The 15,519-nt window shown below is 41.0% G+C and overlaps 1 protein-coding gene across 1 annotated transcript; it reads left to right on the top strand.

The window, feature by feature from the left end:
- The first annotated feature begins 12,230 nt into the window (after positions 1–12,230).
- On the top strand, positions 12,231–15,054 carry LOC311021848 (galactose-specific lectin nattectin-like). The gene is made up of 7 exons (XM_084022689.1): positions 12,231–12,266; positions 12,583–12,639; positions 12,952–12,985; positions 13,078–13,160; positions 14,269–14,403; positions 14,557–14,668; positions 14,832–15,054. Exons 2-7 carry the CDS (start codon positions 12,583–12,585, stop codon positions 14,948–14,950), a joined length of 540 nt encoding a protein of 179 aa, XP_083878815.1. The 5' UTR covers positions 12,231–12,266; the 3' UTR covers positions 14,951–15,054.
- The last annotated feature ends 465 nt before the right edge of the window (positions 15,055–15,519 follow it).

Raw genomic sequence — 15,519 nt, 5'->3', positions numbered from 1 at the left:
TTTAGCGAACGTTCGTTTGCATTTTGCTGGGGCCTCATTATCAACCTGTGCGTAGAAAAGGTTCTAAATTCTTTCGTAGGACTAAAACTTAGAATGTGTGTAAGTACAAAAAAAAACGTATTTATCAAACGTGCGGACACCAGCTGTACGCACACCAGTAAGTAATCTGTGTTGATAAATCCCACCTCTTCTAAACTACCATACTGGTGCATGTTTAGGCTCATTTGCATTCAGAAACGCCTCCAATTGACCATATATGGTAGCAGGAATCCCTTTAAGAATGCGTCAATGGACTTTTTCCCTCTCTGAAATCATGGCAAAGAGAGCGAAGAAGAGGAATTTCTCCGACACAGAGATTGAGATACTTGTAGGAGAACTGGGATGGCTTTAGTGCGTCTTGTCTCTAGCTCCAACATGGGTTGCAAATCACGGCATAAATCTATTGTAGATTTATGCTGCTGAGCACTGTGGGCCGAGCCGATGCATGTCTCTCTCCCCGGGCCGGGAGAGTTATCATACCGTACTGTGCGTGTGTGTCCAAGCGTGTGTGTGCGTGCGTGGAGTGCTCACAAGCGTGCGCTTGTGTTTAGGGCGGGGATGGAGGGCACAAAAAAAATATTTGCACCGGGGCCCATCAACATGATATACACTACTGATTTCACTGATACTGAAAACATTAGATTTTGTCTTAAAAAAAGTATTTTTCCATTTGTTGTTGTATTTGCCGTTTCTGTGCGTACATTGAAATTGAATCCTGGCGGCGCCACTGAGCCATGGCACGTGCATTTCATGTTTTCTTTTCAGGGTGTCCTGTCACAGCTGTCTTTTATAACCTGTTACACCAATTATTCATATTGTCTACTAAATTACTAATTGAGAAATGTAGGTAATTACAGGAAACAGGGAACATGTGTGAGGTTTGAAATTGCTGAACACTGTGAATCTCTGAGTGCGTTCTATTTGTAGTTTCACTGTTCTACCACTAGGTTTTGTGTGTACGCATGGTAAGAGTTGTGCTTGAATTTACACATGTTCCTACGCACAAGTACAAGTTCATAAATCCCATTGTAGCGGGTTTGACTAGATTTAATGTTGGGGGTGCCAGTCAGAGTCAAGTCTGACAAAGTAAAATAAAACAGAACAAAAATAGTTTAGTTAACCCACACAAAATAATAATCAGGCAGGTCAAACACAGCAATCAACCACAAAAGCCATCAACCAACCCAGCAATGTGATTTCCCAAAATATGCATTTTCACAATTATTGTCCACAGTGCAAAAAGGAAGAAGAATGGATGCAGCGTGAGTACGCCTCAGTCTGTCTGTTAGTCCCAGTTCAGTCCATTTGGGAAAAAAACGTTCCCGTATTCCACAAGACCACAGTTCATTCCATTTGGGGAAAAATCCGTTCCAATATTCCACATTACCACAGTTCAGTCCAGCACAGGCGCCACCACAAAACAACAACTCAAAACTCCGCTCCGGGTTTTACCGCGGGCTCCAACACAAAATAAAGCCCTGATTATGCTTCCGCGTAGTGATAACGCAACGGCAACGCAACGGCAACGCAGTTGCTTGGAGACCGTGATGGTTCTGCATTGGGTTTACGTGTCGAAATGCAATTCAATGCCACACCGGTAAAGGGCGCTATGTTTTTTGTAAAGACTGACCGACCGACCGAGACTCTTGGCGTATATCGTCGTTAGCCTCGTTATAGCGTATTTGTTTACTTTCCGGCTTTAAACGTCCACAATTTTTCAGAACTTGGTGTTTTATTTCTTTGTGCAAAAGCGACAAGGTGCAAACAATAAAACGAGGTGAAAACAATAAAAGTAGCCTTTTAAAAGTTTAAATGGCGGTGTTTATGAGTGGAAACCGGATAGCGGTCTCCAGCGGATGTAGTTAGCGGACCAATCACAGCCAATGCCGCTGCGTTGGTGTTGCGTCGCCTCGACGCGCGTCTAGGATTTTTGGGAGGTACACGTCAGGCCCTTGCGTTGGACGTAAGGGGGGTCCGCAAGGACGTAAGGGGTCCGCAAGCCCCCTTGCGTTGTGTCGACGCGGAAGCATAACTCAGCCTTAAGGAAACAAACTCAAAATAACCAGCGTCTCTCGTCGCGGTGTAGCAAAACAACATACACAAAACAAAAATGCCACCGGGTACTCACGGTACCGAAGTTTTTCTTTTTTAAGTTAGTCAGTCAGTCAGAGTCGGACTTTGCTCCACGGGAACCGGCATCTCCGAGTTGGGTAGATCTGTCATACCGGCCTTGCAGTTCGGTTATTTTGCGTGCCCTCAGCTCGGACTTCAGTGGATAACTTTGCTCAAAATATCTGTGATTTGTTTTGTAGTGGCGCTTCACATTACCGCTTTTGATTAATGCCACGTTTTCGGAACATATGAGGCACACGGGTTTGGAACTGCCTGCCGGACGAATGAACATATATATGGAAGTAAATCTGTGCCATCAGAGTTTGAATATGAATTTCAACGTGTGTACTGCATACTGCCTACTAAATGAACGTTTGAGTATGCTGTTACCCTCAGACTGTCACTGTTCACATGGAAGTATACACATCTCATACTACATTTTTTTTTTTTTACTTTATTGACATCTCATCTCCCGTTTAATGGAAATTACTTATCAAAATATAAAGCATGTTTACTATTACACTTAATAAATATTTCTAAATATTTATTAAGTCAAACTACCATTGTCAAATGTTTTCTAGTTTATTATATATGCGCGCACCCACGCTTTCCCTTTCTTCATCTTACCTGAGTAGCTTTTTTCACTCACCATGAATTGCAACTATTTTTTTTTTTTTTTAACTTTGTTTATTAAGGTTTTTTCACAATAAAACACATACATACAGGAACACTCAGAACAGAGTCCCCACCCCATGAAATGAAAATAAATGAATACATAAATAAATAGTAATAATAACGATAAAAAAAAATAAAAAAAAAACAGATGAGTAAATCTAAGACAATGTATGTTAGGCATGTCATAATAAGGGACATATTAACAAGAAAAGGAAAGAATATTACAGAAAAACAAGAAAACAAAAAACATTAAGTACAGTACATACAGGATAGTATTTAAGCGGGTTGTCATCTGGACACAATGAAGTCAGTGGTTGTCCTAATTAACTTGATTCATCCAGCTGTGATTTCTCTTCCACATATCTCAAAAAGGGTTGCCAAATCTTATTGAATTTACCAGTTGAACCTCTAAGCGTGTATTTTATTTTTTCCAATTTCATATAATATAAAATATTTCTGATCCAAAGTGTGTGGGATGGAGGGATGGCATCTTTCCATTTCAGAAGGATTAAGCGATGGGCGAGCAGGGTACAGAAAGCCAGAAAGTCACACTGGGAGTTATTTAGGCCGTAAATACTGGACGGCACTCCAAAGAGAGCTATGATGGGGCAGGGAGATATAGACATCTCCAGGACCTCAGAGAGTGTATTAAACACCAAAGTCCAGTAGGTCGTCAGCTTGAAGCAGCTCCAGAACGTGTGTATATATGAGGATGGGGTCATTTTACAACGGTTGCACGCTGGATCTATGTCTGGGAATTTCTCTGATAACTTCTCTTTGGTCCAGTGAGCTCGATGTAATATTTTGCATTGTATTAGTCCATGCCTTGCACAGATAGAGGAGGTGTGGACTCTTTTTAATATTGCATCCCAAGTTTCATTAAGTATGGTCTCACCTAAATCCTGCTCCCATCTATGTTTAATGGTGTCAAGGGATACGTTTTTTTGGGACGAAAGTGCACTATATAGGTTAGATATTATACCTTTAAATGACTGCACAGGTGCCAAAAGAGAGTCTATATCAGAGCTCGGGGGACGTTCTGGGAAATGAGGCAGCTGTTTGCGGATGAAATCACGCAATTGTAAGTATCGAAAGAACTGTGTAAGACAGAATAAGAAATTTAGTGCGCAATTGTTGAAAGGAGGCAAAGGAGCCGTCTATGAAGAGGTCCTGCTGTGTGCGCAGCCCTCTGTTTCGCCACTGCAGAAACACACTGTCCTGAAGAGAGGGGGGAAACATGTGATTTGCATGGATAGGGGATCTCAGTGAAAAACTATGCCATCCGTAGTGCCGGCGGACCTGCTTCCATATTCTAAGTGTTGTTCTGACTATGATATTTCTTGTATACAGGGCGGTGTCTGAGGCTAGAGGAGCGTGGATTAATGCTGACAATGAGGACGGGGCACAGGATCTAGCCTCAAGAGTGCACCATGAGGGGGCGTCAGCACCTGGATCCTCATATAGCCAATGAAGAATAGGTCGAATATTAGCAGCCCAATAATACAATTGAAAGTTGGGCAGAGCCATACCACCTAACACCTTTGGACGTTGTAAATAGGCTCTGCTCAATCGTGGACTCTTATTATTCCAGATGAAGCTGGATATAAGAGTGTCCAGGCGTTTAAAAAAAGACATGGGAATATATACTGGAAGACATTGAAAAGGATAGCTAAATTTGGGCAAAACATTCATCTTTATAGCATTTATTCTACCAGCAAGTGACAGATGTAGAGGCATCCAGCGTTTAAAATTCTGCTCTACCTTGGTTACTAGTGGGTTGAAATTCTCTTTGAAAAGTCTGCCTATACTGTTTGTAATTTGCACCCCCAAGTATGTGAACTGGTCAAGAGTAACCTTAAAGGGAAATGTGTGGAAAGAGTAAGAGCGGGCCAGGGAGTTAATAGGGAACACCTCACTTTTCTGAAGGTTTATTTTATACCCTGAGATTTTACCAAAGCTCTCGAGGATGGAGAGGATCCTGGGCATAGATATGTCCGGGTGTGAAACATACAGAATCATATCATCTGCATAAAGTGAAATTCTTTGCTCTATTCCCTTCCTGAATAAGCCAATCATTGTCGTGTCCTGTCTTATTGTGATTGCTAAGGGCTCTATGGCCAATGCAAAAAGTAGAGGTGATAGAGGGCAGCCCTGCCTTGTTCCACGAGAAATTGCAAAGTACTCAGAGTGCATCCCATTGGTACAAACCGAGGCTACTGGCATACTGTATAAAAGTCTGATCCAATTAATAAATTGTTTTCCAAAGCCAAATTTATCCAATGCATAAAACAAATACCCCCACTCCAGCCTATCGAAGGCCTTCTCAGCATCCATGGACATGATAAGCTCTGGGGTGGTAGGATCTGAATCATGATAAATAATGTTTAAAAGTCGCCTAATATTAAAAAAAGAAAATCTATTTTTTATAAATCCCGTTTGGTCAGGGGAAATTATCTAGGGTAAGAATTTCTCCAATCTCAATGCTAACACCTTGGCTAAAATCTTGACATCTACATTCAGTAATGAGATGGGGCGATAAGATTCACAATGATTAGGGTCCTTATTCTTTTTCAGTATCAAGGATATAGATGCCTCTCTTAGCGTTTGGGGCAGTACACCTAAATCAAGAGACTCGTTATACATGTTTAGCATGTGAGGGATTAGGTGGGTGGAAAATTTCTTGAAAAACTCGGATGGGAACCCATCCGGCCCCGGACTCTTTCCACTCTGAAGTGTTTTAATAGCCACGTTCAGTTCTTCAGCAGTGATGGGATTTTCTAATATGTTCTTAGACTCTTCGTTAATAGTGGGCATGTTCAAATTTTGAAAAAAAACGTCAAATGTGGGACAAGAGTCATGCTCAGAGGAGTAAATTGAACTGTAGTAGTCCCTGAACATATCATTTATTATTTTATTGTCATGTGTATAACCATCAGCTGTTTGAATCTTTGTGATAAGTTGTGAGGCAGCCGCTTGTCTAAGTTGATGGGCAAGAATCTTACTGGCTTTGTCACCAAATTCATAGTGTGTATGTCGGGATCTCCAGAGCATATTCTCTGCTTCACTGGTTGATAAAGTGTCAAATTTATTTCTCTCAAGCAGAAGCTCCTTCAATAAGTCAGGTGAGGGGGAGCTTGAGTATGCCAGTTCTAATTGCAAAATTCGAGCAGTTATGTCTGATCATTTTTGATTAGCTTGCTTTTTATTATAAGATATATGTGAAATTATCTGTCCTCTCAGGTACGCTTTTAGTGACTCCCACAAAGTTGTACAAGAGATGTCCGGAGAAGAGTTACTCTCAACAAAAAATCCTATTTGGTCAGCTACAAAGTGCACAAATTCCTCCTGGGATAATGCAATGGAACTAAGTCTCCAGCGGGGTCTAGGAGTATTGTGCGCAAACCTAAAAGTAGCTGTGAGGGGGGAATGGTCTGATATGACTATGGCATTGTATAAGCAGGCCTCGACTGAAGAGAGTAAACGATTATCTACTAAAAAATAGTTGATACGGGAAAATGTCTGATGTACCTGGGAGAAAAAGGAGTAAGACCGAGTGGTGGGGTTCATGCTTCGCCATAGATCTGAAACAGCGTAGTCTTCAAGAAAATAATTAATCACTTGGGCAGATTTAGATCGATTGGAAGGGTTAGCTGAAGACCTGTCCAAAACTGGATTGAGGCAACAGTTGAAGTCCCCACCTAAAATTAAATAGTGAGTCTAGATTGGGTAAACTATATAGCAAATCAGAGAAAAAATTATCATTGTCCCAATTGGGTGCATATAGGTTAGCTAGTATCACAGGAGTGTTAACAATACAACCTGTAACAATTATGTAGCGGCCCTGAGGATCTGCAATGATGTCTGAAGGGGTGAACTGCAGAGATTTATGGATCAAAATAGCTGTGCCTCTTGACCGGCTATTAAAGAGAGAATGATATGATTGTCCTACCCAGCGCCTGCGTATCTTCATGTGATCAGATTTGTTTAGGTGCGTTTCCTGCAGGTAGGCAACTTTTACTCCCAAGCTATCAAGATGAGAAAGAACCTTATTTAACTTGGTGGGTTTCCCCAGCCCACGGACATTCCAACTGGCAAATGTTATTGATGTTCCTGTGGGGCTTAGTAATCTATTAGGTAGTACCATAAAAAAGAGCTGTCAAGTAATATGTCTCTATGTCTGCACATGGTTTGACTCCCACCAAGATCATCTCAGACAATGTACTTTGCAAAGTATCAGACAAAAACAAGGGAAAAAAAGACAAAGTAACAAAACAAAAAGAAAAACAAAAAACACCCCCCCTTGCACCTCCCCAACATAGGTGCCTACAAGATCCCATCAAATGTTCTATTAACATAACACTCAAAAGCCTCGCAAGCTAAGGTCTGGTCTATACATTAATTGCAAATCTGCCAAAATTTGTCAGGAAAAGAATGAATATCTACAAAGACGTAAACCTGTTTGCTCTCTTATTACTATAGTAGCAAATTCAGTTTATAGATTAAGTTGTGAACAATATAACTCTGCATATAACAGCACTCATAAGTCCATGTGCTTAATTACATTTCACATCACAGTGTACAATCAAACATTGTGTGCACAGGCACCAGGTGGTATACAGTAATAGTCCTGTTGCTGATAATATCAAACTCACAGTGCCACACGGAACCATATGTGTAACTTGTAATGAACAATAGCAACAGGAATAGAAAAGGAGTGAGAAACATACCTGCCTGCCGTCGATATGACTAATGGCAGCCATTACAGTTCCATAGCATGACAGTCCCACAGAGAGTAATGTCCCAAGGAGATGGCCAGCATAAAACATCCGTGGCACATGGCTTGTTTTAATTAGCGGCAGTACTTCTTATCCCGGTGAGGAAGATGCAGGTTGTATCACTCACTTGGGTCAGCATCTCGTGTCCCACGGTTAATGAAGTCCAGTGCCAGGTTGGGATCCTCAAAAGTGTGCTCCTTACTCCCCGGGAGAGTGACACAGAGCGTGGCCGGAAATCGTAGCCCGTACTTGGCTCCCTCTATGGATCTCAGCTTCTTTTTCACGTCTCCAAACGCTGCCCTTTTCTTCATAACCGCGGTGGTGTAGTCAGGATAAATATGGAGCATCTTTCCTTGATACATCAGGGGGCCCCGAGCGGACTTGCGTAGTATCTCATCCCTCGTATGTGTGTAGTGCACGCGCATGATAAACACACGCGGGGGGTCCCCGGGTTTTGGTTTTGCTCGTAGTGATCTGTGGGCTCTGTCCAGCAGCGGGGCTTCGCTCAGGTTCAGTATGTCTTTCAAAAGTTGAGACACAAACTGCGTGGGCTGGCCCTTTTCAATCCCTTCCTCAACACCAGTAAGCCGCAAATTGTTCCGCCTGGAGCGGCCTTCTAAATCTTCACATTTTGCCTGCAACTCCCTCACATCACCTTGAAGTTGGGTCACAGTGGCGCAGAGCTCGGTAGTACAGTCACCTGTGTAGTCGGCAGCTTTCTCCAGCTCCTTCAGTCGGTTATCATGTGATGCTAACGAGGCCTGCAGGCTAGTGACCGCCACCGATAGCTCGCTCCTCACCGAGGCAATATCCAGCTTAATATCTTCCCGCAGTGTCTGAATGGCTGCTCCAATCTTTCCGCAGACAGAATCCCGCAGGGAGTTGAGCGAGTCAGAGAGCATTTCGATGTGAGTGTATTGCTGCCAGTCGAAGCCTCGGGTGAAGCCGGGCAAGCCGCAGCGGCCGGCACCGTGTCTGGTTGGGCGGTGTTGCGTTGTTGTTTCGCCGACTGGTTTCGAGTGTTTGGCGCCGCCATTGTAGTCTTAAAACGCTTTCAGCTTGTTGTTAGATGTTTAAACAACTTTAAGACACAAGAATGACTTATTTTGACAGTTATATTAAGTTTTAAAGAGCGACCTTGTCGGAGCTTGCGAGAGACGCGTCTACATCCTAGCACGCACAAACCGGAAGTCTCGAAAATCTGTGAATTGCAACTATTAAGCAGCTTTTATCAATCATTAATCGCCCGTTCATAGATTACATCCCTCTTAAGTAATAATATGACTTATCTGGTTTAAATAAGTGAATAATTTATTAGACAAATCATCCATGTTATATATACAGGTTGCAATATGTGTTTGATAAGAAGAAATAAGTAGTTTATCAACAAATTTATATGAAAACATTCAGAATAAATGTAATATCTGATGTTTTCTGTTACAGGTTGGTGCCAGAGGGCCGGACTACAGGTCAATCCTCATGTTCCCCCACTGGGCCTTTACTTTGGGCAACAGGATTTAAGGAAGGACCTCCGTCTTTCAAGGCGTTCCATGGAGAACCTCGTCCACTGCTTACTAACAGAACAGATGGGTTCCATGTCCATAGTTCCACGGTGGTGATGGGGTTGACAGCGACAAAGCTAACAAGCCACTCCAGCAGTCCTGGGACATCCTCAGAGGCTCCAGCAGTCCTGGAACATCCTCAGAGGCTCGCAGCTGCAGTGTCTGCTCCAAATGTCCAGATCCCTGTGTTGGAGGAACATGATTATTGTTGAGGTTTTATTTTTGTTCATCAGTGGTGCAGTTTATAAGTAATACCACACAGTAGAAGTTCTTAGAGACAAATGTTTCCTGTTAAAGGTTTTAGGATTATATCTGATGATCTGTACAAATCTAAATAATAAATGTCTGAATATATATTATTGTTGACTCATGTTTTAGGCCTGCAGGTCTATTTCCCTCCTGCTCTGGAGGAGAGACCTTGCTGCAGTGGTTGGCATCATGGCTGAGGAGATGGGGTGTAGTGGGGTAATAGCAGGTCTTTGCTCCATCACCTCATCCATGACAACAGACACTTCCAGTGTGCAGCAGTGACAACATATACAAACACTTCTTGTAATCATTGTTTAGATCAACTATTCACCACTAGTCATATATTATAATATGTACTGTAATACTCTACCACAACTTAATGGACTCTGATGTTTGAACACATTGTAGATATTACCCAGCACCGACTTTGCCTGATTATTTACAAGAAAGACAACTTCATCTTGTTTCTTTTATGCTGTAGAGTTCAACACTTTAAACTGCTTACAACTCACCTTGTATTTCTGCATCAGGGTCTCCCACTTCTTTGACCATCCGGGGTCCATCTTCCCTCCATCCCATGTTCTTTAATAAACATCCTATAAGAAGATCAGCACGTAGAAATGTGTTACAGCCCGACTAAAATAACTGTTCAACAGAACGTTTCAGGAGAGCAGTACATGTCCCATCTATATACGCTGGTGTTCAACCTTATATCATTGAGTAGCTAAATATGCAACAGCCCTGCATATGAGAATTACAACATTAAAATACATGTTCTAAAATCGTGTTACAGTATACTTACATGTGTACGCGGTTTGTTGCTGGCTGTAGCCAGAATCACCGCATTCGTCCGCCATTATCCAAAAAGTTTCAGAAGTCAGACGACCAACGGAGTGTAACATGATTGGCTGGACGTTGGCTGAATTGAGACAGGGATTGATTGCTTCTCCCTGGTGACCCGGATGTTGATTCTGGTTCTTTTGACAATGAATTTTTTTACATTGAATTTTTTGACATTGCATTTTTTGACATAGAATTTTTTGACGTTGAATTTTTTTAGACTGAATTTTTTTACATTGAATTTTTTTACACTGATTTTTTTTTCAAATTCAGAGACAAAAAAAATTGAGTGCTAGAAATTTGATGGTTTTTAAAAGTCTGATTTTGATACTAAAAAAATTCAATCTTAGAAATTCATATTCAAACTCTGATGGCACAGATTTACTTCCATACACCATATATTTCTCCGTCCATTCATCTTGAAAACAATGGTTTTCCACATCAAACTTCCTTCTCTTGGAGCACGCCATGCTGCCATCGCTGTCTTTCTCTTTTCTCTTGCTCTCTCTGGTGCGCTGAGGGTAAACAAACGATTTGATTGGCTCAATTCAGTGAAGTCATTGTCGTATTAACTGGAGTAGCTGCGCCCACTGTAGCGTGGAAAAAAAGATAATGCTCTACGAAAATGATCTATTCTCGCAAATTCATCAGAGATTGGTCATGGGTCCGGACAGAACCATCAATCAGTCCGCAATTTGGGGATGCCTGATGTAGAGGATGACAGGATGTAGGTGAGGATGACGGGACATATGTGACTTCGTTGGGACAGGTGACAAAAACAAGATGTAGGTTACGTAAACAGGACGTAGGTGAGGACAACTGAATGTAAGGGATGTGAAGGAGACATATTTGATGATGACGACGTTTAAGTGACGGTGAAAGGAAGTAGCTGATGAGGACAAGATGTAGGGTAGGATCACGACAGACTACAGGATGTAGGGTTTTCATGTAGCATCATATTTTGAGCGTGCATCATTGCAACTTGTAACCAAAGCAAACTGGATAGAATGTTTACCATGTATGAAAACATGAGCTTGGTTCATATTTTGAGGTGTGCTTGGTGCGTTTTGCTTTGGTGTCCTTCTGTGTGTTCTGCTTTCCCCCTACAGCAGGTGTGAGCAAGAACACACCTGGTCCAACCAATCAAGGTGTGAAGGCAAAACAGGTAGGTGAATAAGTCGAGTCAGGTGTGTTCTTGCTTGGTTGGAATGAAAACCTGCAGCCACAGCGGCCCTTTACTGGATCAGTTTGACACACCTGCCCTACAGGATCTGGAAGCCACTGGTGGGCGTGGTCACTGGAACTCCTGCCTACACACCTGCAGTTCATCACACCTCTCAGCATAGCTGCTCCTCATCAATCATCAACTCACCCTACATAAGCCAGGCCAACCTTCCATTCCCCGCCGGATTGCACTGACGCATGTTTGTTAGTCGTGCCAGGAGGATCAGGCCTGTCCTGAACCTCACCTTTCCAAAGCGCCCTAGATTCGGTCGTGGCACACCTCCTTGGAGGAAATGCTGGGCATCAGCTGGGCAGTCTGCCAGGGAAAGGTCCCATGTGGGGATCTTCCCACACCGAGCAGCAATATCTGACCCACCGAGTTGAATCCCTTAGGAAGACTGGTCAGACTCCAGCTGGTGAAAAGTTTCTGAATAGTTTCTGTTCATTAAGAAACTGAGCCAAAAACACTGTAAATTATGTAATCTAAAGAACAAAGTACTCTGTGTTCTTTGCTGTAATTTTGGCATTCTTTATCATGAGGCTAATTATATGAGACGTTAAATCATCACAAGGTTTAATTAAACACAAAATAATGAGTAACCTATTATAAAATAGCATTCTAACAATAGAGGGTGTTATTAAAGGTGTAGATGCATTACCTTTGCACTCTCAGATTTCAGTCATATTTTAATGTCACGCACTCTGATAAACTATATAAAGAGCTGCAATGTGAATGAGTGACAGACATCAGCCTGCTCTTCTTCTGTGTCCATCACAACCTCGGAAAAAGGTAATATTTCTCCTGTCAAATTCAATTTGTTGTCAGGACTTCATCTATTTCTATTTTGTGTCATGCTGATTTTTTGAAAACATTTATTTACACAGGTAACAGCAACAGTTCTAGTTTTATATTTCAAGAAATCTGTGTATATGTAATATTTAGACCTTGGAAATATGAATACATAAAAACTGTTGACAAATTATTATCATATTGTATAAAATAGCAAGATATTTTAATTTCATAAATTGTTGAAGTCATAATTTGCAATTAAATCCATATCTTTTGGTCTCAATGTGTACTTACTGAGTTCAATGTCTTTCCACAGATGGCATCGGGTTTACAGTTTGCTTTGTTGCTCAGCGGACTGCTGGCTGTAGCATCTGTAAGTAAAAATGACAAAGATTTCCTTAATTTACTTTAAAAATGTCTTTAAACATGTTGTCCACATTGATATTATGTAGCATTGTGCAGTGATTTCTAAAGCTGAAGGATGTTGAGAAAGTGATTAAATAATTGTATTCATTATAATTCAAGTCTATTGTTGGCCATGTGCACAAGGTGAACCATTAAACCAAATTATCTTTTTTTTTTAAATAATACCTAAACTATTGAGCCTTCAGTATGTGCTGCTGTATAGTACTGTTATTAAACTGCTGATTCAGACTTAGTCCAGAGCGTCCTTTTGTGTTCACAGTGCTGTGAGGAAGGCGAAAAAACCGACTGTTTTGGTCAGTACAATATTTCTGACTCGTTGGATTTCTCTGATTGTACTTTGCTTCTTTAACGCCCTCTTCTTTCCATCATGGCGGTTGTGTTGTAGCTTCCTGCCCTCCTGGTTGGACCCAGTTCCACTGTCACTGTTACTTCTACCACGCCAGAGCAAAGAATTGGCCCGATGCAGAGGTACAGCAGTTCTGTTTAATTATTAATGATCTCTAGATATACAAAGCTGGTAGTGACATATACCCCGAAAGACTTGCAGGTGTAATTGCAGTGAAAATTGTTGTACAGAGTATTGACTAAGGGGGGGCGGAATACTTTTGCACGCCACATTTTCAGTTTTTTATTTGTAAAAAATTTAAATGTACAATTTTCCTTCCACTCCAAACTTAAGTGTTGGTCTATCACATTCAATCCCAATAAAATACAATTACGTTTGTGGTTCTAACAAAATGTGGAAAAAGGGGTATGAATACTTTTGCAAGTATTCGACTACAACGGCATAGATACGACAGTGTTTCAGGGCCATTAAAGAAAGAAAAGAAAAGTGGAGCCGAGAGAGGAGGGCAATATTCTGACAAAAAAAGTAGCAAGAAAAAAGACATGAGACTTACTGTAAAATTATTTCTTTTAATTTTCTTTAATTTATTTATTGAGTTGGGACAATGCACATTCATCAACATTGATGCCTTAAGCGTCAGTGTAAATGCGCCGGACTTAGCATAACTGCTAAATTTCAGCCGTAGTCCCAAGGCAGGTTCCTAGGTTACATAGACACAAAAGACTTTAAAACCTCGCAACGACAAATCATACAACGAGCAATTACAAAACAGAACACAGACGGACAATATCAAGGCGAAGCAGACACAGACAGACAAGATAAAACAGACAATTTTAACCCAGTTACAGAATAATAGACCAAAAGCCCCTGGGAACAGGCATCAGATTGAGAACAGTATTTAAGCTATATGGGTACAAGTCTGATATGTTTTTTTCTAATGTTGCACGTGTACATATAGCCGATGTAAACAAATCTCATGCTATACTAGACAATATATCACATAAATGGAGCAATATAGTATAAAATACACACAGGCAACCTACACAGCAAGTAAGTTATTATTTTGTTGGAAATATAACTTCATTAACTTGTCAAACTTTTTTCTCAAAAATGTACAAACTCATGAATCCATTCAATTTCCTTTAAACTGATTATTTTATTGCTGACTTTTACAAATGTTTCTACGCATATATGAAAGTCTCATATTAAGTTTCTTACTGTCTCCATCAGCGCCACTGCTTGTCTCTCGGTGGAAATCTGGCCCCTGTCCACAATGCTGAAGAACACACCTTTATCCGAAACTACATGTTCGGAGTGACTGGTGGGTACAGTATTACCTGGATCGGAGGTCATGACGGAGTAGAGGTGAGACTTCTATCATCACACAGGATTTGATCCATCTTCTCTGGAGTCGTGAGGAGATCAAGATTTCATTCTGTCATGCACACTCAGTATATTTGCACTTCAATGTAAGAAAACATTTCTCACTTCACATTGACTTTAACCGTTCTCCTCCAGGAGGGCATGTGGATGTGGTCTGATGGGTCCGTCTTTGATTTCCAAGCCTGGTATAAAAAGGAGCCTAACAACCTGCATAAAAACCAGCACTGTCTGGAGATGAACTTCAGAGGTAAAACACATTTGAATCTTTGAGTTTTCTAATTATTATTATAAATAATTCTAAAAAAAAAACCTCAAACTTATAGGTGGTCACATATAACAGTCTGAAAGATATAAAGTGAGGCATTAAATGTAAACTAATCAGTTACATTGGTTGGAAACTCTCTTTACAGGAAACACCTGGAACGACAGGATCTGTACCGCAACACGTCCCTTCATATGTGCCCTAGACGCAAAGCACTCGCCATGTTGTCATGGCTATGGAGGTCATTCCCAAGGAGGAAAGCATTAATCTCTATCACTGATTCAAAAAAGAATGAAGTGATTGCTTTTTCTTTGTAAAATGTCTAAATCCATTCAGCTGATTTCCTACATTATATAATCAACAAAGCATTCAAAAATAAAAGACAGATATTGTCAGAAACACAGTGTCTGGTCCTGATTTATTGACTTTTGCGACACAAACAACTATTATTATGACATATTTTAGTCGGATTTCTTAAAAGTATAATTGGAAGCAGTAATCCAGGTAGGAACCCTTTCTTGGTTATAAAAGGAAGCTGCTCAATCACCAAAATCCAAACAAGCAACAATGAGCGGTTTGCTTGTTCTGTCAAAAGAAGGCGTGAGACCAAAACACAGTTTCATTATAACATTGTAGGCAGCATTTCAATAATAGCACACTCAAAGTTCAGATGTTATCATAGTTAATATAAGTTGGTGCGTACGTTCAGGACTTAGTGGAGGATATCTCCAGGGAGTTAATCAGTATTTCTCTAATGCAACTTGAGTTAAGGCCAAAAATTACATGTGGAATTCCCCAAGGCTTTTGAGGCCTCTTCTGTTCAGTATGTTTCCACT

Source organism: Eutrigla gurnardus (genome assembly GCF_963514095.1).
Source record: "Eutrigla gurnardus genome assembly, chromosome: 12".
NCBI classification, from domain to species: domain Eukaryota; kingdom Metazoa; phylum Chordata; class Actinopteri; order Perciformes; family Triglidae; genus Eutrigla; species Eutrigla gurnardus.
This window is presented reverse-complemented; position numbering and strand designations above follow the sequence as displayed.

Excerpts from the sequence above, each read along its gene's own strand:
- LOC311021848 (XM_084022689.1), top strand. The coding sequence starts at position 12,583 with ATGGCATCGGGTTTACAGTTTGCTTTGTTGCTCAGCGGACTGCTGGCT. Across the intron at positions 12,640-12,951 it reads GACTGCTGGCTGTAGCATCT|TGCTGTGAGGAAGGCGAAAA; the intron begins GTAAGTAAAAAT and ends TTGTGTTCACAG. Across the intron at positions 14,669-14,831 it reads TCTGGAGATGAACTTCAGAG|GAAACACCTGGAACGACAGG; the intron begins GTAAAACACATT and ends CTCTCTTTACAG.